General features: G+C 27.5%; 1 protein-coding gene across 2 annotated transcripts in view; it reads left to right on the top strand.

Annotated features, from left to right (window-relative positions):
- LOC107444246 (tropomyosin) overlaps positions 1-24,530 on the top strand; it is a 79,552-nt gene that overhangs the window by 2,435 nt on the left and 52,587 nt on the right. Inside the window, exon 1 of one of the 2 annotated variants that reach the window (XM_043038841.2) lies at positions 9,620-10,129. The exons of the other annotated variant lie outside the window; for it this stretch is intronic. Within the exon in view, the coding sequence (XP_042894775.1) occupies positions 10,016-10,129 (114 nt within the window). The 5' untranslated portion in view covers positions 9,620-10,015. Of the gene's footprint in view, positions 1-9,619; positions 10,130-24,530 lie in introns of those variants that run through there. 2 annotated transcript variants of the gene reach the window in all.

Raw genomic sequence — 24,530 nt, 5'->3', positions numbered from 1 at the left:
GCACACTTTTTGTCCGAACTTCGTAGTATCTTAAAAAAATCAGGCTAACATAAGCATTAATAAAAAAAAAAGCAGCACAAAAAGATCAAATAAAAAAGAAAGCAGACGATAGTTTTGGAATTTCTTGGAGTTGAATGTTTTCCAGACTTTTTCTTCTTATTTTCCCCAGTGAGTATTTTTAATGTATGCAATATTAATTTAAAGTATTCTTGTATTTTTTTATGATTAACATTTTTATGATTAACATTTTCATAATTACAGTCTTTACGGTGACTTTAATATAAATATGAATACTGGAGAAGGAAAAGAATTTTATGACGTCTTAAAAATGTATATTGGTTGGAAATTGAAAACCATTCCAGTCCGCTGGACGATAAGAGGATAGATATCAATTGATGTAGCTTTTGCAGCCCATGACTTGAAATGTTGTGGCCTTCATAAAAAATCTATTCAGAAAAAAAAAACATTTGATAAATGTGAGTGATCGCAATAATGCGCAATAATGCTTGTAATATTATTTTTAAAAGTTTCTCTTTTGTAATTAATCGTCATTGTATTCTTATATTTTTATATTAATGAGGTAAGAAGAAAGTATACACATGTGTGTTAAATTTTCACACAAACCTCGTATCAATTTAAGTCTTGTACATAAATATATTGATAATAAAATACATGGCCCGAAAAATTCCAGGTTGGTGATTTAATGGGGATAAAGCAAACATCACTATTTCCTCTTTCCATTCCTTGTTCTAAATGATTTTGTTAACTAAGAAACTTTATTACTTTAAAACTAATAGCATACAGAGACAATTGCTACAAATGCGCACATGCTCAAAAATAGACACAATAATGTAAGCGTGGCTACAAAGACAAGTGTTTGGTACTATTTTCTGTGTGCCGCCAAGCAGAATGGAATCGGTTCAATGCAGGCTCATCTTCCAGTCTCGCAAAGTGGAGCGAATCACATTATAAAACAATCATTTAAAGATTTCTCAAATGTTTGTTTTAGATTGTTTGCTGCGAGGGATAATAAAGGAAAATTCGATATAGAAAGACAGAACAATGAGCGTAATTATGATGCTCTTCAAAATTAGCTATGTTGGTCCATGGCTATTTATAAAGTTTTTGTCGGCATGCAGATTATTTGTTTTCAGAAATTTGAAATATACTACTTTTGTGTTTGCTGTTAAGAAAACTTTAAATTTAAAGTAAAGGTATAAAAATGGTAAAGTTGAGACACGTCACAACAAAATTTATCTTCCTCATCATGAAGTAGTTTGATTTTGTAAACAAGTAGTTTTCTGAAAGTATCAAAGCGAGTGACGTGGTTTATTCTTCATTGTTTATTCTATCTCAAACTTGAAAAAAAATCCTCTTTTTTTTTAATCGAATTATTTGTGAAAATGGAAAAAAAAATTTAAAAATAATTATTTTGATTAAAAAATTCAGGAAATTTTTTTTAAAAAACTTTTTTTGAATTTCTGTTTTTTTTTCCTGTCATTTTTAAATAAATTTTACCTAGGATGTTTTTCAGATTTTTTAAAGAGCTGTTGCCAGTATTTGAACGACAATTTTTCAAAAACAACTTTGTTTACGAAAACTATAATTAAAAATATCTACAATAATAACGCAGCGCAGTCATATGTAAAAATGTTATCAATATTTTGTAATTTAACTAATTAATCGAATTTTTTTCATTTGAAAATTAATATTAATTTTTAAGCATGCTGCTTGCTGGTCCGCTTCTGTTAAAAGCTAGCTTACTCTACCGTTTTGATTGTATAACTGAATAATAATCAACCACGTGATCACGTTTAAGAAGCAGACGAGTATTATTATTATTTATTCAACTGTCTTTAACGTTCTATTTGTCGGAATATGCATTGCGCGACAACAATGCGCTATTCTATGAATTCTGTGGGAAAAGCATTTGATCTATTTATTAGTTCAGCTTCTTAAACATTCTTCAGATATTCCGAAGACGTGTGTGATTGGGCTATATAATTTCAATTTTAGCTCCTTTTATGTTAACGCTATTAGAAAAATAATTAGTAATTTCGTAAAACAAACAATATACTTTTATTAAAAATGACTATTTTGATCGAATTTGAGAAAATAATTTAGTTTTAAAAATTGAGATTTATTTATAACAAATTAAGAACTATTTATAATAGATTTAATATCTGAACGGGCTGTTTGAAAAAATATAATATTCCTAAATAGGAAGTTAAATTAACTTCTTAGGAAAACAAAATGAATGAAATCAAAATAAAAGCTTAAATAACTATTTCGCTTACGAAAGAATAATTTCGAGAAAATAATATTATTTTTAAAAATTAGGAATGAGTTAATGAACTAAATAACTGGATGGGTGATTAGAAAAAGGCTAATATTCTTCAAGGGGTCGCAGTACCCTTACAACACTTTTTTTCAAACTAAAGGTATAATCATTCATTTTGTGAATGCTTTACATGCTCATTTAACTTATAATCAATAATTTATCTTCAAAAAATAATTAAACTGTTTAATTTTTTTTTAAACTTTAAAAATTATTGAAAAATTCAAAATTTTTTAATCTTTAAGGCTTTTTTATTTTAACATATTTTTTTAAAAACAATTTTTTTTCTTTGTGCTTACAATAATCATCTTAACAATTTTGTGCATTCATTTGTTGATATATCAATTAAAATATTTTTTAGAAACTATTTTGCAAAAAAGTAGGAAAAAAAAGGTTAAAAATTCCTGTTAGGTATATATATCATGTTGCAAAAATTGTAATACCTTATAAAATGTTTATTCCATTGCACAGTTTAAATAAGTGTATTATACTTAAGATAAAAAAGTTTACTTCAAAGCTTTATCTTAAATAGAAAAAATTCTCTAGGGATTTAACGAAAATTAAAACACAAAATTATCATCTATGAGAAAAAGTACTTTAAAGTCTGTCTGCTGAGCAAGTTTCTGTAGTAGGGCAATCTAAAATCATTCATAACTTTTTTAAAAATGTAGATAGAGAGATAATTTTTTTAAGTGCATTTGAAATAGTTTGAAATTTTATTATAAGCAATAAATTTTTTCTCGATATTTTGATCATTTTTTGGGTACTGTGGCCCCTTAATAGGATGTAAATTAACTAAATGTCTCTTAGCCTAATTGGATGCTAAGTTAAGGAATATTATATTTTTTTCTAATTATCCACTAATTTAATACTATAATCATGTTTTTTAATTCCTTCCTTAAATTGATCAATTGGAAAGACATTTCAAAAATGAACCTATTAAAAATATTTGGCTAAATCATTTAAAATATTTTGATGTCACATATTCTACGAAAGTTAATTCTTCGATATACAACACTCGAGTGTTTTATTACCATTTTATTCCTTATTTTTGTCTGCAATTTTGAATTGTGCTTTCATTAACGCATTTTACTGTACTTTTTTTCTAATTTAATTTTTAAGAAATAATAAACGGTTAAGTCATGACATATTATAAAAACCTAAATTGCTAAATCCATCACTTCACAATGAATAAGATCTGTAATTTTCTTTTCTTTAACAGATGTTAATATATAGATCAAACAAAACAGAAGGGTTTTCTTATGCTGTAATGAAGGGGTAATAAAATTTTCTCCAGAGTTTATTTGAGTGCTACTTTAAAATTAGAGAAAAGTTTGCAATCATCAAATGGCTAATACGAATTGGAAAATGCAAACAATTAATTGTTTCTATTTACAATAATTTTTAGAATAACGAAACGGTTGTCTCGTAAAACATTAAGAGATGGATATCTACATATTACCGGTCTAGAGTCTTTTGCACAAACCAGTAGTTTTCAAAATGACGAACCAAGTTGAAAGCAAATTTTTGAAAATTTGATCATATATTAAAAATATGGAATTTGTTTTCATAGCCATTGTGATTTATATTATATTATATAACCGGCGTTGAGCAGTCGACCCAATTCTGAGTTTACGACTATTAATGTTCCTTACTAATGTTAATGTGTAATTCCGTAGCCTTGCAATTTTGAACCTTACCTAGAAGACAAGGGAGCTTTTGGATAAAATATTGGGACAAACCAACCTTCGTGGAGGACTTTTTTAAAAACTAACCTGCATTTGTATTAATTGGAGTAGAAAACCACGAAACTTTCGACGGTTTGCCAGACCCTCAAGGGGAATCTAACACTAAGGATTTTTAACGTCAGCACTGTGGTCGATGCGAGCCGGGAGCAGAATCAGTCACCGCTAATATTCGAACCTCGGTAGCCGCCTTGAAAGTGGATCGCTCTATCCTCTGAGCCACCACAGCTATAACAGCTATAGTAATATTATTGCCGATATTAGTTGTAGTTGAAATAGTCGTGTCAGCTAAGTAATTATATCCCTTTTAAAAAAATTCTCATTACGCCCCTGTTTTAGTGCATAATGCTAAACTGTTACTAACTTTTTCATTTTTTATAATTTCATAAATAATGTAATAACATGAAAGTCAATTTTTTCGATGCTCATATCATTTAACCACTTCTTTAAAATGAAATATTTGTTAACTTTAAAGGTGCAAGGAAATCAATGCCTTGAAATTTTTCTGTTGACCCCTCTAGAATGCGTGAAATAATCTGTTTTGTTCAGTGGTTTCCTTTGATAAAATTCATTAGATGAAAATAATATAAGTATATATTCGCTGTTTAAAAGCTAATAGGAATTTTCTCAGTTAGGGAGTTTCGGATTTGCTTATTTTAACTGACAAGGGGTTGGGGAGGGGCCTTAAATGAAGCTTGCTTAGAATAATTTTCTTATTCTCATTTAAAATATATACACTGGTGTACAAAATTAAGAGATGGAAAGCATTTTCGCACATTCATTCGCACATGCAAGATACCAGCACACCGCTCCATGTGTTTGACAATGGTTCCGTGAATGCCAAGAGGTACAGGCAGGATATCCTAGAGCTCTATGAGCGTCTTTTCAGGGGTGCTGTTGGCCCTGAGTTCATTTTTATGGACGACAATGCGCGACCACATAGAGCTCTCATGATNCGATGCTCGTATCATTTAACCACTTCTTTAAAATAAAATATTTGTTAACTTTAAAGGTGCAAGGAAATCAATGCCTTGAAATTTTTCTGTTGACCCCTCTAGAATGCGTGAAATAATCTGTTTTGTTCAGTGGTTTCCTTTGATAAAATTCATTAGATGAAAATAATATAAGTATATATTCGCTGTTTAAAAGCTAATAGGAATTTTCTCAGTTAGGGAGTTTCGGATTTGCTTATTTTAACTGACAAGGGGTTGAGGAGGGGCTTTAAATGAAGCTTGCTTAGAACAATTTTCTTATTTTCTTTTAAAATATATACATATGAAAATTAGAAAAAAAGTAACAAACAAGTTTTTTTTTGGTGAGCCAGGTGCAAGTAAATTTAACTTCTATTTGTTTATTTTTTATTTTATTTATTTATTTTGTTATTTATTTAATTTTTTACAGTACACGTTTATAAAAAAAGTAAATGAAATTAAAAAAATAATAAAAAAAATTTTGCATTTATTTGCTCTCGGCTACTTGAAAGTATCCCAAAAAATCTGAAAAAAATTAACACTTTGAAAAATTTGAAATAAATTTTAAATTTGAAAAAAAAAAACTTCTTCACGGTATTTCAAATTTGCATTAAATGAATTAAAATGTAAATTATGTTTTATGCTCAGTTGCATCATTCATTTGAATTTAATCCACACATTTTTGAAAATAAATTATTATAGTAAAAGTGTAGGTTAAGGTAAAAAAATCTAAGAGGGAGGGGTACGCGATTTTCATATGAAAGGGGGAAGGGTTTGTAATTTGCATAATATTGCTGACAAGTAGAGTGGAGAATCTAAAATTTCCGAAAGAGTGTTTACACAATATTTGAGTGGTCCCTCAGGAAAACAATATGAATAGTTGGTTGAACTATTATTATAGAAAATTGATGTAAATCCAACAAAATATGTTTCGTTAATTGAAATTATTAATCTTGTTAAACATGAATAGATGTACCAAATGATTTTATAAACTTCAGTTAAATTGTCGTCTAATATCATCCCGCCTACTGTTTATTATAAATTATTCCTTTTAATATCAGCAGAGATAAAGATACACTTTCTTTCCCAAAAATGGAAAGTCACTTTATTTAATTGATGCAATGAGTCATATGGATGTTCTAGTTTGAGAAAGTAATTTCGAAGACAAGTGGTTCAGGAAGGTGTGTGTCTTTTCTGTTCTGCTCCACATGAATGAAAAAGCGTGACATGCGTTCATCCGCCTGCAGGCAACAGACGATCTCATCTCATCCGTGGCAAGAGAGGAATACTACTTTCACTTCTTTTCCAAGGGAAAACGATTTTTGGCATTTCTTTGCTTTTAAATGCAACAAAGCACGCAAAATTAAAACTGAAGTCTGTTGGTGTTTTTATGTAAATAAATATTTCACCAAGAAAAATAATCTGCAAAGATATTGTCCCTGGTGTTATAAGGGATCTTTGTTATAACTTTTTAATATTGAATGTTTTTTTAATTCTTTCGTGAAAATATCTTAACATTATTAGATTCTTTCGAAACTATTTACAACTGGTAATTTATTTTGAAATAATTCAAATACTGAGCAATTTTAATATCAAAATCGACATGACTGTTTTGAAAAATATTAATATTAAAGTATTTTTGGGAAATCTTGCATGTATTATTTTTTCATGATTTTGGTCGTCTCGGATTTAATGCGAACTCGGATATAACGAGCGAATTATCCCGGTTCACACGTTCTCGTTATAACGAGTTTGGATGACCCTTTCAAGAGGGTCGTAATTTTATTACGACTAAAATTACCTCAGATTTTCTAGGATTAAATTAAACTTAACTGCGATTATTTGCAATTGATAATTATAGAACAATGTGGATAAATAAATTAGAATAAGGATAAATAAGAAAGCGAGAGGTTTAGAGAGGAGAGAGCTCGATTCCCAAGATTGTGACCCAGGTTGGAATCCAAGTGATGGTTGGAAGATAGTTTACTTATAGCCTAGTACTCGTTTTAGCCAATGCTTCAATTATTGTAGTTTTCTTAACAATGTCTTTACAATTTTAAAAAGAATAAAGAGGGAGAGAAAAAAAACTTGATTCTTGTATAAAACGAATCCATCGGAAGATTTGTATATTTAATTTCAATTATATTTGAAGAAATTATTTTACGCGGGCTGCTGGAATTGAGTGTCGTTCAAAACAATTATGCAAGATGGAATATCGTGCCCTCATTTTCCCTTTCGTTTAAAAAATGCTCCTCATAAAATTTAATTGAAAAGGTGCAGTCGCAAGCGGTTGTCCGTGCTTTGGTATTGCAAAAGGACGACTAATAAATCACTGTTTGTAAGGAATTCGTTTTGAGGATGTCATATTTGCTCCAGATTAAAAGAAACTCTTGATTTTCGATTGGTAAATGTAAATGCATATTTTTTACTCCCTTTAAAACAAGTCAAATGGCTGATTTTAAGTCACTAGGACACTTTATTTATTGCTCAGTGAAAGTTTATTGAGATTTGATGCAATTTCCATATTTCAATTACGTAAAATCTTCAAAATAATAAGTATGGGCAGCTTAGAATATTTATGTGAGGGAAGTTCGTGAGTTTCTTGCAATATTTAAGAAATGCGGTGAACATAATGAAAAAAAAAAGAACATCTTTTACACATATTGATCACTAAAAAATCTACACGGGGAAGGATCATAAATGTTTCAACCCTACTTGATGCAACCATTTTTTTAATTTTATTTTACAGCCGGCGTTGAACAGCCGACCTAATTCTTAATTTATGACAATCAATCTTCCACTCCGTAGTCTTGTAATTTTGAAAACAGCCCAGAAGACAAGGAAACTCCTAGGTTAAGCTTTGGGACAAACAAGACTTCGTGGAGGATTTATTAATGGCACTAACCTGCATTTACATTAAGAGAGAAAAAAACCACGAAAACCTTCCAAGGTTAGCCCGACGACTTGGGAATTCTTACCCATGATCCGTCAACCACTGATTATATTTTTACATCAGCACTGTGGTCGGTGCTAGCCGGGAGCAGAATTCGAATGGTGAACGCTCTATTCCCTGAGCCTCAGCTGCTCAAGATGCATCGGTGGTTCATCATACTGAACTCACTTCAAATGAACAGCTAATCAGAAAAGTACCATTAACATTTACTGAACTCACTTCAAATGAACAGCTCATTAGAAAAGTACCATTAACATTTACTGAACTAACTTCAAATGAACAACTCATTAGAAAAGTAGTAAGAACTAGATCTAGTGTATCCTGGCCCAAGAGTCGGGTCCGATTGTACAACGGCAAATGGAATATCATAAAGGTTTTGAAAGTAAAAACACGATTTAACGTTCTTCAAGTAACGCAATTGAACATGTACTATAAACTATATCTTATTACTACTATATTAGAGTAGCCAGGAGGGATTTAAAATAACCATTGAATGTTTACTTTTTTAACTGCTAATTTATGAAGCACGAAGTGCCTCGTTAAAGCTTTTTATATTGTTTTGCCGAAATTTTGTCGTTATATTTCTTACAATGTTGTCAAGAAATATTTTAAATCCATAAAATCTTTTGAACGCTATGAAATTTTCAAGACAAAATCGTCTCTTATAAACTAATTAATAAAATTATTATGAGCAATGAATTTAATTTTCGAATTTAATGACTCTCGATAATGAATGAAAAGTAAATTTAATTTTAATTAATAGTATAACTTGAAAAAATAACGCGAAATATCATTAGCATTACATCTTCGTTATATTTTTTTACATATGCCACATCCGAATAGTATAGTGCGAAATTAGGATATTTTGCTAGTGACAAGTTGTAGAATTTTTTTAAAAACATGTTTCCATTTCCTAAAAAATTTAAACGAATAAAAAAATTATTTATATTAATAATGTAAGGTATTTTTTTGAAATATTTTTCAAAAGTATGGTAAACAGTACAAGATTCATAATTTAAATGAAGCAAAAATTTTGGAAAATAAGCGTAAAATACTGTTATTTTCAGAATATTATAAAAAATTCATTATCGTTCCATATTTATTAAAAGATAATTAAATGCACATGGGGCTCATTTTTGGTCAAAAGTAACGACTGGCAGACAATGTTTTAATCACCATTTGTTATATGCAATCGCCGGCGGCTGTTAATTTTGCTCTGTACCGAACATGGGTTCCAAATTCGAGGTCTAACCAGAAAATCTTTTATTAAAAGTGAAGATGTTCCTTTTCCCTGATCGATTAACAGGAGAAATTTAAATTTTTTTACTTCCTAAAATTAAACGCATACATAGTTCATCTAAATTAAGGAGTTTTTTTTTTAAAAAAAATGCTATTCTTCAGAACTATGCCCGCGACATTAGTCGGAAACAATTGCCTTCAAAACAAATAGTAGCAGAAAAAGGACATCCAATCTAAATTCTGGTGAATCACGCATTGTTTCTAAGACACTCCCCCCACTTGTGTTCCATTCCACAGAATATCCTTCCCCCTCCCCCATATTACGCTTATTTCCTCGGCCACGCAAGAAAAAAAAAAGAGAAAAAATTCGAATGAAAAACCTCAGTCATGTAGCCACATAGCATAACCCATTTTGATATTCGTCTGTTTTTATAAGGAATGCTTTACAAGTGAAATCTGACCCTGACGGCCGGCAAAAAGTGTTTTTATTTCTAGAGTCTCTCCTTCATGCGAGAGTGTGTATTCGCTATCCAATCTGTTCGACCAATAGCGATTGCAGTCGCAGCTTTAAATGTGGTTCTTGATTCTCAGCTGTCCATCGCTGACACATATTACTGCGAGTTGAGAGAAGAGCGGACGATTTTTTAATATCGTTTTCATTTCTTTGCCTTAAACTCTAATTATTTGGAATTCTCGTTTGTAGCGCTGTAGAGTATCTTTATCGATTTATATCTTTGTGCTTTGGAAGTTTAGGATTAATTAATTAATCATGGAAGCAATAAAAAAGAAAATGCAGGCTTTGAAGTTAGAAAAGGAAAATGCTGTGGATCGAGCTGAGGCTGCTGAACAAACAGCTCGAGATGCTAATATTCGAGCTGAAAAGGTAAGAATTACCTGAAAAATATTTTTTCTAAAAAACGCTTTGTTAACGAACTAATCATTAATTCTAAAAAACAAAGTGTTTTAGTTTTTAAAATTTCGTGAAAATATGTTGAGATTATTTTCTCCTATTTTATTGTAATGAGTCATGTAATTAATATATCTTTACAATTTATTTTATGTGATTGTATTTTTTGGATCGTTTAACTCATTATTGATTTCATTTTCTATTGATTAATATATTGATTCATTATTGATTAATATATTGATTCATTATTGATTAATATATTGATTTTCTGATATTAATTAAAAAAAGTTAAGTTTTATTTACCCTATGTAACTCAGATAAGTAGCATAATTTTTTTCATTTACATGCTAATGATAAATAAAAAAATTGCTTTACATAATGGGAAGACAACGAAATGTTACGGCATTTCAATTTCCTAGCTTTTTATTTGATTTATTCAAAGTTATTAGAAATAGCTGTGTGGTATTTTTTAATCATGTTGGACTAATAAATTATGCTGCTACATCAAATCAACGACTGATAATAGTTTTTTTTAGTTAATGTAACTTTCCTATTTTGACTGCTCAAAATTTCGTGATAGAGAATAATCGCAGAAAAAATAAGTTTAATATGATATCATCCTAAAAGTAATTTATTCAGGTAATACACATTTATTCGACTTAAAATTTAAATTTGTGTATTTTCTAAGAACGGTTTTTTTAGCTACCTTAAAAATACTTGAAGTAATCATTTTATTTTACAAATCGGTGACAGGTTTCATAAAGCATAAAATTCACCAGAATCACAGTTTCTGTACTATATTTATGAAACTATTTCGAATTTCTGAAAGGAATTTATTCGAATATTTATCTTTATAGATCTAAGTTCTTTATTTTATTAATGATAAAATTCAATGTCTTCCAATCTAAATTTACATCCCATATTGCATTTGATTATAAAATATGAAAAATTCATACGTTTTTCTGAAATTTTTATAGTTTCTCAATTAATTTTAGCAATTAACCTTTGTCTTTGCTGGAGTTCAGTTTTCTTGTTTAAGGATTAAGGATCTTGTTAAGGATTTGGAGTTGTTTAATATTAATTACAGAATATTAATTATAACAATTCATATTTAAAATTCATACGTTTTTCTGAAGTTTTTATAGTTTCTCAATTAATTTTAGCAATTAACCTTTGTCTTTGCTGGAGTTGTGTTTTCTTTTTTAATTCTACTTTGTAAGATAATGTCTGTATTAACTATCATGACACTATACTCATGTTTATTTTATTTATCTTAAAACGATAAAATTTTATTATTACTACAGACCACAAATGCAATCAGTTTAGTTGGTGATAATAAACATTTTGATTATTTGAGAATGTATTTAAGTATTCTATTTTTCAAAGGTGGAGAGAAAAATGTAATAAAATAGCACAATTAATAACTTCGTAAACTCCACTCATAGAACTATACTTTTCTGTAATATTAAATTCTTAATGTGATATTTAATTTTAAAACTATATTCTAAAATATATTATTCTAGAATATATATTGTTAAAAAAATTATCTATAAGAAATCGTTTGGGATGATTGGAATCATTTTTGGCTTGCTTAGTTTTAAAGATAGGTTAAGTGGGACCACTGCCTTAATTAGGCGTTTTCGCAGGCGTCCTTGTACGACCCTGACCTGTTTGAAGAGGTGAGCCAATGCAATATCGGATGCACAAAACAGGGAAACCTTATCGTCTGCCCCTGTTCGAGTAAAAATTAGAACGCGAACTTTGAACTTTTTTTACGTCAGTCAATGAAATGGCTTTTAAATATTTTCGGAAATTTTTGATTCATTAAAAATCTGTCATTCAAAGATTGTATCATTTTATGGATCTTGTTATGTTCTGATGATTTCTTACATATATGATGTATGATTAAAAGAATATTAGCGTAGTTCCGTTAATTCAGAATATTTCTTTCTACACTTTTAAAATTCCTGTCATAAAAAAATTCTAAAAATCATCTGAATTATGAATTTTTTGAAGTTGCATTAATAAGCATGTAATATTTATAAAATACAAAATTATTTCGTAAATGTCAAAACAAATTACTGATATGATGGCATTTATTTTCAATTACATTTAGGAGTGATATTTTTATCAATTTATGAAATCATTAGAATGCATGCAGAACAAAAACTTTTAGAATACTTAACTTATAGAATTTTTAACTCAAAAATAAACTTTACACAAAATGATTAATTCTGATTCTGAACTTTAGCGATAATTGTTCATTAGTGAACCAGTTTTGCGATATCACATAATATGTTGCAATTGAATACATATAAAATAAATGAGTACGTATTAAAATTTATTTTATTATTTATTTTTTTAGCTGAAATTGTGTTAAGAATTGTTTTAAGATTGTTTTAAGAAATTGTTTTAGCTGGAATTGTTGTAATTATTCATCGTTTAGCATAGTGCTTTTTTTGCTATTCGTTTGTATTCTCTTAGATAAAACTTTCTCGTTTAAAATAGCATGTTCATTTCAGTTTTTTATCTGATATTTCACTGCATATAAAAAAAAATCTTTGGTCACTCTAACGCCTGATCACCCTAGAAATTAAAATAACAATTAATTAATAAATAAAAAAATAATGAATTTTTTATCTTTCTTTTTAATTGTAATCAAAATTAAACTTTGTTTATCATACGGAATTGTTAAAAAAAATTGATTAAAATGAAAGGATTTGCGTAAAGTAAGGGAAGGAAATGCCATTTTTTTTTATCTTCTAAACATTAGATATTGTTTTTGACACAAAGCTGGCAAATAGTCACATATGATGATAAGCATTATGAATTCCCCATTCCCTCCTAAGATTCACGCATTATTGCGTCTTAAAACTAAAAGTATGAGAATTTCTCACACTGATCATCGAAGCGCTATCATTAGGAGGATGTAATATGTTATTTAATTGGCATGTAAGACATAAAACGTCTAACAGGATCTTCTTATGAAAATATGTATTCACAACACAAATGCACTATAATTTGTTCTTTTCTGATGGTACTGCATTCTGGCTTACATTTTATTTATAATTTTTCATTTGTGTATTAAATGAATCAGTATCACAATATTAGTATAGTACTGTGAAGTAGCACTATTGACTACCAAGTACTATTATCAATAGCACTAAAGAGTGACATTTAAATTTTTGTGTATTAATAAAATTGCATTGTCTACTAGAATGGTATAATAATTAATTTTTCATTTGTGGATTAAAGGATATCATAATAGTATTATTGTAGTATTATATGTGAAGTAGGATTACTAACTACAAAGTACAATTATATTATCCATTAAAAGTACAATTATCTATTAATAAAAATGCATTGATGTTTCTAGAATAGTTTAATAACTGACAAAATTTTTATGAAATAATTTCACAACAATATGTAAATACATTGTGAGATAAAAAAGATATTGGTAAATTACAAATGAAAAATTAAAGACTTCTAAAACTGCAGTCAATTTTAGGCTGATTGAAGTATAATTTTTATTCTCAATCGATTGTAGTAAGTTTACCTAATATTTTAAGAAGTAGTTTATTTTCAATGAATTAAGCATTTATAAATTTTTCTCCTTTTATTATTTTTTTTAAAAAAATTATTGTATTAACACTTTTCAACAAAATTAAAAATCTGTAATGGATTTTAATTCTCTTATGGGATGAATCTTATATGGGATGAAAACCTACTTAATTTTATCAAAGAGTATGATTAATACCCAAATAAAAATTTAAATTACCCAATTGAGGTAATAGGGAATTTTCATACTAATTAAAAAAAACATGTCTTTCCTCATAAAATTTTTTATAAGACCACTTCAATAAATTATGTTTATTTATGCAACAGGTTACAGGTTTTGTAAAATAAGAATTTTATGCTGTACTAGCTAAATTTGAGTCATGTTACAAATATGCAGTAATAACTATATAAAAGTCATGTATTTAAATTGAATGCATTGTTTTAAGATTTGTTAACTCATTTATCAGAAGTATGCATAATTTATAGCTTTCATTTACATAATACAACTTGGAATGTCTTATCTAAATTTCTGCTTAAGATTGGATCAAAGAATGAAATATTACTCATAGTATCTATTCAACTGTTAAAATTTTTAATATTGTTAGAAAATTATGAATATTTTTTGTAGTTTTTCTGCATTTAAACTCTTTTTGTTAGACAATGAAATTAATTTGGTATTTTCGGATAGGTTTGTTCTACAAAGCTTTCACAAAAAAAGTAATAGTTTGAGTATCTTAAACTTAAAAAGCTTTAATTTTGAACTTTATATATTAAATATAATGATGAAAATAATTATCTGGAATATAATATTAATGAATAAATAATTATTAACTTTAAAATGAATAATTATTTATTAAAAAAAATTCTTAAACTTTTATAAAAATCACCAATTTGGCATGATTTTTTCATCTTGATAGATCAAAATAATTATAATTAATCAATAAACCTCAATCTTTGTCCATTTTCATATTCACCATTAATGCAGCGTTTGGCTAACTTTTTAAAAGGCAGAAAATTAGATCGCAGGCTTTTCTATTTTCGCAAATCTATGTTTCACTTTCCAATGAGATTTTTAGCCATTCTCTTAAATTAGCGAAGATAGGACTAGCTTTTTTTTTAAAACATGGACAAAACTTTAACTTACAGTCATGAAAATCTTTTAAAAAAATAATTTTATTTGATAAAGTTATTTCATTTGACAACATAGTTTCCAAAGTAATATAGTAATTATAAAATTTTTAGTTACGCAAGTAAAATAAATTTCAAAATGAAAACGTCATTTTCAAAATTGTAAATATTAAAACAGCTGAATTTGAGGTGTTACTAGAAGTAGAAATTCGTTCCAAGCATTACGTATTTTCTGTTTGCTCTTTGTTTAACTATTTTTGTCACTAATCACTCCAAAGGATCGTGACAGTTGAAAATTTTGAAAATGCAACCTTGCATTCTCGCCTCATGACTGTTGCCATCGTTTTCATACCGGAGATATAACTTATTTTGGAAATCCATAAAACACATTTCTCTAGGTTAAGGGCTGTTTCAAGGTCTTCGAAAATAATATTTCAATTTGAAGTTTACGTGCGGAACTATTTGGAAACCTTGTTTTTTACTTGGGTTTAAACTACAATTTTTTAAATAAAAATTCGAATTATAATTTTCGTTTGAGTTTCATTTCTTAAGTTAATTGAACTGCAAACAAAGTTTAAATAAAAACATAAAGCGTATATAAATAATATTTCACTTTTAAAGTAAAACTATTTTAAAAGAGAACTTTTTAAGTTCACAACACTTTTTGGAAATAAAAGTTTAAAACGAAAAATATACTTATAGTTCAAATTTATTTTAGTTAAAGCAGCAATCATAGTTTAATTAAAGCAGTTTAATATGCAAAAACTTAATTAAAAATCTTCTTTTTCTTCCCAGTTATAATTCCTTTAATTTACGTTTGATTTAATTAAAATGTAAAAACAGTGACTGTTTGAACTGCATAGAATTTTTTTTAATTACCATGCTTTTCAAGGCATTTGTTTTTGTCCAATATGTAACTGTTTTTTTTTTTAAAATGTTTTATAATAATAAATAAATGAATAAAAATATATTATTAGGCTCAACGGAAATTACACCTATGATCTAAATATGTTTAACTTTACTTTTAACTAAATCGAATAAAAATTGAAAGAGTCATTAAGACAAGAGTCCGCCCTTAATACTTTCATCACGACAGTGACTTTACTTTGTACCACCCTCTACACTGAGGAGTTTCCCCCATAATGTTAAAATTTATACAAAACATAAATTGCTTTAAAACTTTTTTTTTATTTTCCTTTGGAAAATGATAATGAATTGCAATCAATAATAATGCTCACTTATACAATAGCCCCTAAACGGATATTTCTGGAGGACGAGTTATCTCGTCAGCCGCAATGAAAGAGTTAAGATTGTTGTTTTGTAGCTCTGTGAAAGAAAATGAATAAGCATTAAATTATATTATAGTTGATTAGTTAATATATTACACTAGTAGATCAATTGATATACTTATAGACAATCTGACGGACCACATAAAAGATTCAATTAAGGCTGATCATAAGGCAAAAAGCATTTGTGTCTTATCCGAGCCGACCCAAGCAAAAGAAAAAGAATTTTTTTTTTTTTTTGCGGGGTCCTCTATACGTATGTATACTTAAAGGTAACTCATTAAGGTTCAAGTTAATCGCTTGAAAAAAAGTTTATGTCTAATTGTCGCATTTTAAACAATTTGCACACATTTTACTTAAAGAAGCAATTTGTTTGTTGAAATAATTATTTTTCTCGAAAAAGATTTTTAAAAAAAAAGTAGCGAGCTTATTTTTTTAGAAAATATAAAAACTGTTAAGATCACAAAATTCTAAACATAAATTAAAAGAATTTTTTCTTTTTATAAATAATACAAAATAAGTATGATTATATTTTATATTATTATTAAAAAAATGAAATGCATGTATTAAAAAAAATATTTTGAAACCCGTCAGGGCGGCAAGGTGCTTCACAACTCAAGTAAAAGGATTCGAAGAACAATAAGAGGTTAAAAGCCCTTCAAACATTCCTCTTAAATCCACATTCATTAGCAGTTTGATAACGATGTTTAAACTCAATAAAAATTAAAAGAATGTTCTTTTATCTCCGCGTGTCCAAACCTCCATCTGTGGTTTCAAGCTAGCCTGATAACTTTATCAATTGTTTTTCAGAACACTGCCTGGAGTTCGAAATCGCTAGTGGGTAAATTTATTTAACACCTGATATACTGAGCTTGACATTTATCTGTTAACATTTTTGATTATCTTACGCTCGTTTGGCTTTTGTTTAAGGATAGCTTAATTTATCACTTGATAAGGAGAGAAGGATGTCGAAATAGTGGAGTTCTTTCGCTGTAAGAAATATCTGTATGTTGGATGTTATCAGATTTAATAGGTTGCATTTGAGTTTAATAATTTTATCTCAGATTAGCTACTAAATTACATTTTCTGATTTATGCTATCTGTATTTTTCCTGAAATATTTATGATTTTTTTCCCCTGTTGAAAAAATCTTACTTAACTGGTTATAACGGTAATTTTTTTTTTAAACAGTTTTTGCATCGTCCCAAAATCAACCATCTGGTTAGCTTTGCAACCCATGTGATTTTGTTTGAAATTAAATATGCTCTTTATATATTCTCCGAACCGTTAAACATTTTCATTTTAAATAAGTGCAAATTGTTCTTTTAAAAAATTAGTTGAATTATATAGGCTAGGAAAAATGAAAAGATTTTTTGCCCCCTCAAAACCTGTCTTTTTAATTGATGTAACTTTTAAAAGAAAAAAAAATGGAACAATATTTCAACAAAATAATGAAATAGAAAGTTTTAAATATTTTGGCAAGTTACACTGTAAAATATTTCGGATCAAATTATGGTATAAGGAACCGGCACTTTGGATCGTCCGTAAAATCCATTTTTATCGAATAAAATTATGCCGTAATTTTTACAGTAATATTTGTCTTAATAAGAGTAATTTTACGGTAATTATTACTGTAAAATTAAGGTTTATAAATTTTTTGTTCCGTAACGTGTTCCGGTGAAATTGGATTTTTCAGAAAAAGGAACTGGCACCATGAGAACCAATATTTTTACCGTAATTTGATCTGAAATTTTTTACAGTCTATGTGTGTGCCAATAAATTTTTGAAACAACTTTGCTCTTTCATTCTACTGAGAGTAAAAAAATATTTATATTCTTAAAATGCTTAGCATTTTTGCGTATTGTTTAGCGTCTTTGCGTATTGTCTTAGAGGAGAAAAATTTTTTGGCAAATTTTATTTCACCTTATATTGGTAATTTAAAATTGAAAGTTCCAACTAACCTAGAATAAGTATGGCTTCAAAAATATGTTGAAACAATTTTTTCAAAATGCTAGCTAATTATGACAGGATTTACTCAGGACTATTCAGAGAAAAAGTAATCCTGCAATAATTTGTTTAAATTTTTCAAATTTCGAATACGTTTTTTCAGCATTTGTAACTTAATGGTTTAATTTAGGTTTGCTTAAATACACTTTACTCTAACCTTTAAATTACTCAGGACTACGCATAGGTGAAATAATCCGGTAATTTGTTTTCATTTTTAAAATTTTGAATACATTTTTTAGCATTCTAAACTTTATGGTTTATTTTAGGTTTGCTTAAACTTACTTTTCTTTAAACTTTAAATGATGAAATAGAAATAGTTCAGAAATTTTTTTTTCTGGAGCATTTACTTTTTTTTTTGTAACACTTTAATACTTTTAAACATTATTTTGCATACTAAATTTAAATTTCTTCTCCTCATTTGGAAAACGATGAAAAAGTTTCTTCAAAATATTTTGTTTTGTTTTTAAAAAAAAAACTTAAAATGTTCTTAGCATTTAGTGGCTTAAGGTAAAATTACTGCACTTTAAAAAATTCTGGATCAAATTACGATATAAAGTACTAGCACTTTGAGTGCATCATCCGTAAAATCCATTTTACCATAAAATTCACTTTTATCATAAATATTATACCGTAATTTTTACAATAATATTTATTTAATTTAAGTGATTCAGTGGTTTTACGGTAATAATTACTGTAAAAATTACAATATATCAAATTTTTTGTTCCATAACATGTTCCGAGAAAAATGGTTTTTACTGTAAAAAGTACTTGCACCCTGAGTGCCGGTACTTTTTACCGTAATTTGCTCCAAAATTTTTTGCAGTGTATCAGAAGTTAAACTTATTTTAAATCCTACAAGAAATTTTTGCACACTTCAATTATCCAAAAAATTTATTGAAAGAAAGTAAATTAATGATCTAATTAATAAATTAAATAAACTAATTCTCAAGGCAATACCTAATTCCTTTAGCCGTAGTGTAAAATTTTAAAAAAATCGATTATTAAAAATAGTTTAACTACAATTTATGCCCCATAACAATAGACGTGAAGTTTATGGTACATTTTAAAAGCTACTCTTTAATTGTGACTGTTATGAAAATTAATGGGTTAATATGAATCAAGGTTGGGATATTTAATTCTGAGCGATTAGAATCAATTATGCTCTACGCTTATTCTTATTTTGCGCAATTTTTTTTATTACGATGTGCAAATAAAAAATGTATTACAGAGCTCTTAAAACACTGCTTATGAAGAAGAAACCATCGCTAATTTAAGTTTAGCTATCTAAGGTTAATGGAAGGTTAATGTTATTGTGATAGCCCCAGTTAAACGTTTAATGTAATATTAGTCCGAAACAAAAAAAAAGTAAAGGAATAAAAAATAATCCAAAAATCAGTAATGCAGTTTTATAAACTTTGTCTTTCCATTGTTGTAAAGCTGAGTTTCCTTTAATGACCATATATCAATTATAAGCTCATATCCCGAAGCTCTTATTATTTTACATTGTATATTTTTCTGAGTTATTTTATTGCTGAGAAAATGTAAATAAGAGTAAATAACTGTTTTATTTTATTATCTTTCTTTTTAATTTTGTGTAAAATTATTCAAGGGCATCGCATTAGTATGGAAATTTAACATCATCACGCATTGCTGGGACCAGTGTCCAATACATAAATTTCAACTTCGTTTTTAAAAATTTTTTTTCTTTTTTTCTTCTTCTTTTTTTTACGCTCCTTAAATACCAAAAATTAATAATTGGTTTTGCATTAAAAAAAAAGAGAAAGTGTGGGGCAATTAAGAATATGTCTAATTAAATGAAGTTAAATACAATGCAAAAGAAAAGCAAAAAATCCGTTCGATTATGATCGAAAATTCATTTGCGTCTTAAAAAATATCATATAGTTAAGGATTTAGGTTAAATTGTGACCCATATGTTGTTTTTGTCAAGTACATTTAAATAGTTACTTTATCATCGTTATTAGTAGCTACAGACATCGAATAGCTCGAACACCTATTTTTGCCGTTCCTTACAAGAATAGTTAATTCTCATGCGCTAATTCGAAACACTTAAGGCGACAAAGGGCTTTCAAAATTTTTTTTTGAAATTATCAGGGGATTTGCTTGAAATTTTCAGGATACATTTATCTTGTTAAAAACAACTTTTATACAAAATTTCAAAAAAATGTTTCAAAATTTTAAAAATTAAAAAATTTAAAATTTTCAATTTTTTATGTTTTTTTTATATTACTCCTCGCGTCTGAAATTTTGTCAAAATGAAAAAATTCTTTTAAAATATTACATATTAGATAATATTGAAAAAAATTGTTGGAAGCACTTTTTTTATTTTTTATTATAGAAGCAAACAACACTAAAAAAGAAGTAAAAAACCTAAATTTTTAGGAAAAAACCATGATACCTCTATAAAATATCACGTATAAAAAAAATACTATTCCCTTAATTCAAAAAACTTTTCCAACAAAATGTTAATAATATTCATATATATATAGCATTAAATTCTCAGGTCAATAGAATGAAAATTTATTACGCTGGAACAGTTTGAAAATAGTAAATTTCTCAAAAAAGACATTTTGAGAGAAATGACTTTTAGTACTTTTTCATTGCAAATTTTACTTCTGAACAAATATTTCTTGTTTTTAATGTAAATACCTATAAATATTGTCTAATGAACTAGTTTAATAATTATGTACTTTAAATTTTTTTGAAAAAAATTAACAAAATATTCAACTAATTTTAAATTAATTTTAAACTAAACTAATTTAACAGTTACTTGCAGATAAAAAAAGGTAAAAAAAGGGGCGTGGTCAAAACTGAAATGGCCATAACTTCATCAATTTTGCTCTAATTCCAGAAATTTTTTTCTTAAAATGTTCAGTTAAATGCCTAAATTTTAAAAATATAAAATGTAAAATATCGGTTTTTTGACAAATTTTTGCTTTTTTGAAAGTCCCTTGTCACTTAAGGGCCCGTGCAATAATCAGGCTAAATATATAGGTATTTAGTTTTGTTCGGCGAAAGTTAAATAGATTGAACTTCAAGTTACGTTTCTTCTAATCTAACAAATAAAATAGCTTTTGAAATTTTTTTTAGTTATGCAAGATATTCTTTGAATGTATCAAGACTCCGCCTGCTTTCTTAACTGAAAATCTGGGTTTTCCAACTGACTGCGGCCTATTAGGTTTATATTTGAATAAAACTGATATAAATTCAACTTTAATTAAATTATTTTTTATATACACGATGCTGTGTAAAGGCCCCTCTTAGTATTTATAGAATTCTTTCCGAAAATGAAGTCAAAAAAAGTATTTGCGCCTGATCATTTACCATCTCTTGAAAGTTTCGTCAAATCGGTTTAAAAATATCGCGTTTGTGGATATATATGTATTTTTGTTTATTTATTTATTTTTAAATTTTTTTTTAATGTATTACAAAAGAAGAATCTGACTCTTCAGCGATCTTGATTCGACTCTCTGTACGGGGATATTTTCGTATCGAGTTCTGTTGCGTCAACTACAACCGTTTAAGCCCCAAATGAATTTTAAACTTGCAAATTTCGATATGGAAATCTTCCCCTCGGTGCATCTTTTTCTTATAATATATAATAATAAAGTTATTTCTTATATTAATATAATAAAATTATCTTTTTTATAATAATGTAATAAAATTATCTTTTTTATAATAATGTAATAAAATTATCTTTTTTATAATATATAATAAAATAAATTTTTTTATATTAATATAATAAAATTATCTTTTTTACATTAATATATTAATAAGATTTATTATTCTTTATTATTATCATGTTATTTTAACTTATTCAATTTCATTTACTGATAAGGAATACATACACATCTAAAAAAACTTAAAAATTAATATAATAAAATGATCTTTTTTATAGTAATGTAATAAAATTATTTTTTTATATTAATATAATAATAAAATTTATTATATTTTATTATTATTATATTATTTTAACTTATTCAATTTCCTTTACTTATAAGGAAAACATGCACATCTAAAATATTTTTTTTTGGAATAAAATTCTAAAATAATAAATTGTTCTATAGTTTTGTGATGAAATATCTGCCAATTGAAATATAAATTGTATTCTCATCGTCTGCAGCTTAAAAGAAGCATTTCGTAAGGTAAAAGTTAAAATTTTACGTGGACTGGCATTTGATGTTGCACAGCTGGTATGACGTCACCATTCTCTGCGGTAGATCAAATATTCTTACATTTTTCTGGGGATAGTCCTCACGCACGCAACAGCCTGATGCGTCACTGTTTATAAGATCCTCATTTTTTTGGTATGACAAAATTAAAGAAATAATAAAAAAAGTTTTGGGAAGTTTCTTTTACTCTTAACATATTTTCCACGTCAACTGAATAGTAAATGTATATAAATATGATGCTACTTTTTAAGTGGTTTACACAGAAGCTTGGAAAATCTTTTAGTGTATTATGTAATATACAAGATTTTATAGTAATTATAGTTTTTTTTAAAGAGAAATCTTTGACACTGCCTGTTTAAAAACTTAGCAGACAGTTACATTAGCAATTATGTAATTAGCTGTTAAAAATTGATAATTATTAGTAAAAATTGATTTAAAAGAAAAGAAAGTATTTGTTCTTTGTTATTGAATACCATTTCAATTCGACATACGAAGTTTAACATAGCTTGATAAAAATAACGCTATCGAAATGTAAAGAATCACTTCTGAAAAAGTCACGACAGTTTTTCGACATGTTTTCTTTTTTCAATTAAATTAGTAGGGGAGCTTAAAGGGTAAAACAACATTTAAACTGTGGGAAAAAATATTTTTTTATTATTTTTAATTTTTTTCATAGGTTTTCATTTTTTTTATACTTTGAATTGATGTACTTAAAGATCTATGAATTGAAATAATATGTAATTAATTAAATTTTGAATTTTTGGATTTTTAAATTATTTATCTCGTAAAAAAAATGTTAAGTATGCTTATTTTTCCGCTAGAATACCATTGTTTTTTAAAAAAAGTGTTTTTAAAACAGTGTTTAGTCTAGAAAAATACGAAAAGTTATAGTTTAAGGGTTTCTCTCTTCCCCTGAAGAATTACCTGGACTTTAGTAAGAACATATTGCTTAAATGTTTTTTTTTTAAAGTGGTGAAACTTTTTTTAAAACCCGCCAATTCGTCAAGATTCATAGGTGATAAATAGGGAGACCTGAAAATTTAAATTTTCAGTTAGCTGTGTCAGGTGGACTCTAATAACTTATTAGCCACTTCTTCCTCAAACCTGACGAGTCGGTGGCCGGTATCGATAGGTCCTTTTTATTTAATAGCCACTTTTTGAAAACTTTTTTGTTGTTGCTAGAATTAAATTGTATTTTTTAAAAAAAATATCATATTAGAAATAATCTAAGGATATAAAAAGTTAATTCAGCGATAAAAATAATGTGTGACTAAATTATGTTAAACATACTGACTTAAAAGAACTTGATTTTAAAATATTTGGGGAGGCAAAACATCTAATATATACATACTATGAATTACCCGAAATTGATGGTTGTTGAATGGTCCACCGGTGAATGTTGACAATCACATAGTCGCTTTAGTAAATGACACTATTTCAAGTTAAGTACCACTGCCCGGTATATATTTGCCCGGTATACCCTACGCTGATGTTTTTTTTTTTTTTAAGGTTCAGTGCCATTACCCGGTATGTTCTATAACAGTGATTCTCAACCAATGTGCCGCGGCACTTTTGTGTGCCGCCAAATTCTTAAAATGTGCCGCTAAGTATTAGAAATGATACAATAAAAATTATAATGCTTTTTTTACTATGAGTAAAGTTTAAATGAAAGAAAAGTGTATATAATATTATATATATNAAGTTTTAATTTAAATATTTAGTGAGATGAATGTAATTGCGATTTCGTTTTTAAAAGTTCCTTATATTATATAGATGTGCCTATTTTACGGAACAAGGCTAAATGCTTTTCTGTTAGTCCACTTCTGAAATGATTCTTTCTAAGGTTCAAAGTTGAAAACTCTTGTTCACATCTATAAGATTAAGCAAACATAGAGCTGATTTTCTGGGCATGAAATATTAAATTTTGTAAACTAGCTTTTGGTAATGATTTGTAGAACTTTGGCATATTTAGAAACAACTGCTTCAGATGATTGTTAGATTGTCCGCTCGTTGGATCTTAAAATGCGTAGTCTGCCAAATGTGAAGTACAATTTACCTATATTAGATTCCTCGAGAAAGACAAACGCTAGTTAGAGCCAATCTAAGACTATTCTATGAAGAACTTCTGCTTTCAACATTTTACCAATTGAAGCTGTCTGTGCTAACTATTTCCATCAATTTATGTTTTGTAGACTTGTTTCCATAGCAG

Source organism: Parasteatoda tepidariorum, chromosome 2, assembly GCF_043381705.1.
Source record: "Parasteatoda tepidariorum isolate YZ-2023 chromosome 2, CAS_Ptep_4.0, whole genome shotgun sequence".
Taxonomy (NCBI): domain Eukaryota; kingdom Metazoa; phylum Arthropoda; class Arachnida; order Araneae; family Theridiidae; genus Parasteatoda; species Parasteatoda tepidariorum.
The sequence above is the reverse complement of the archived record's forward strand: the minus strand, read 5'-3'. Positions and strand labels throughout refer to the sequence as shown.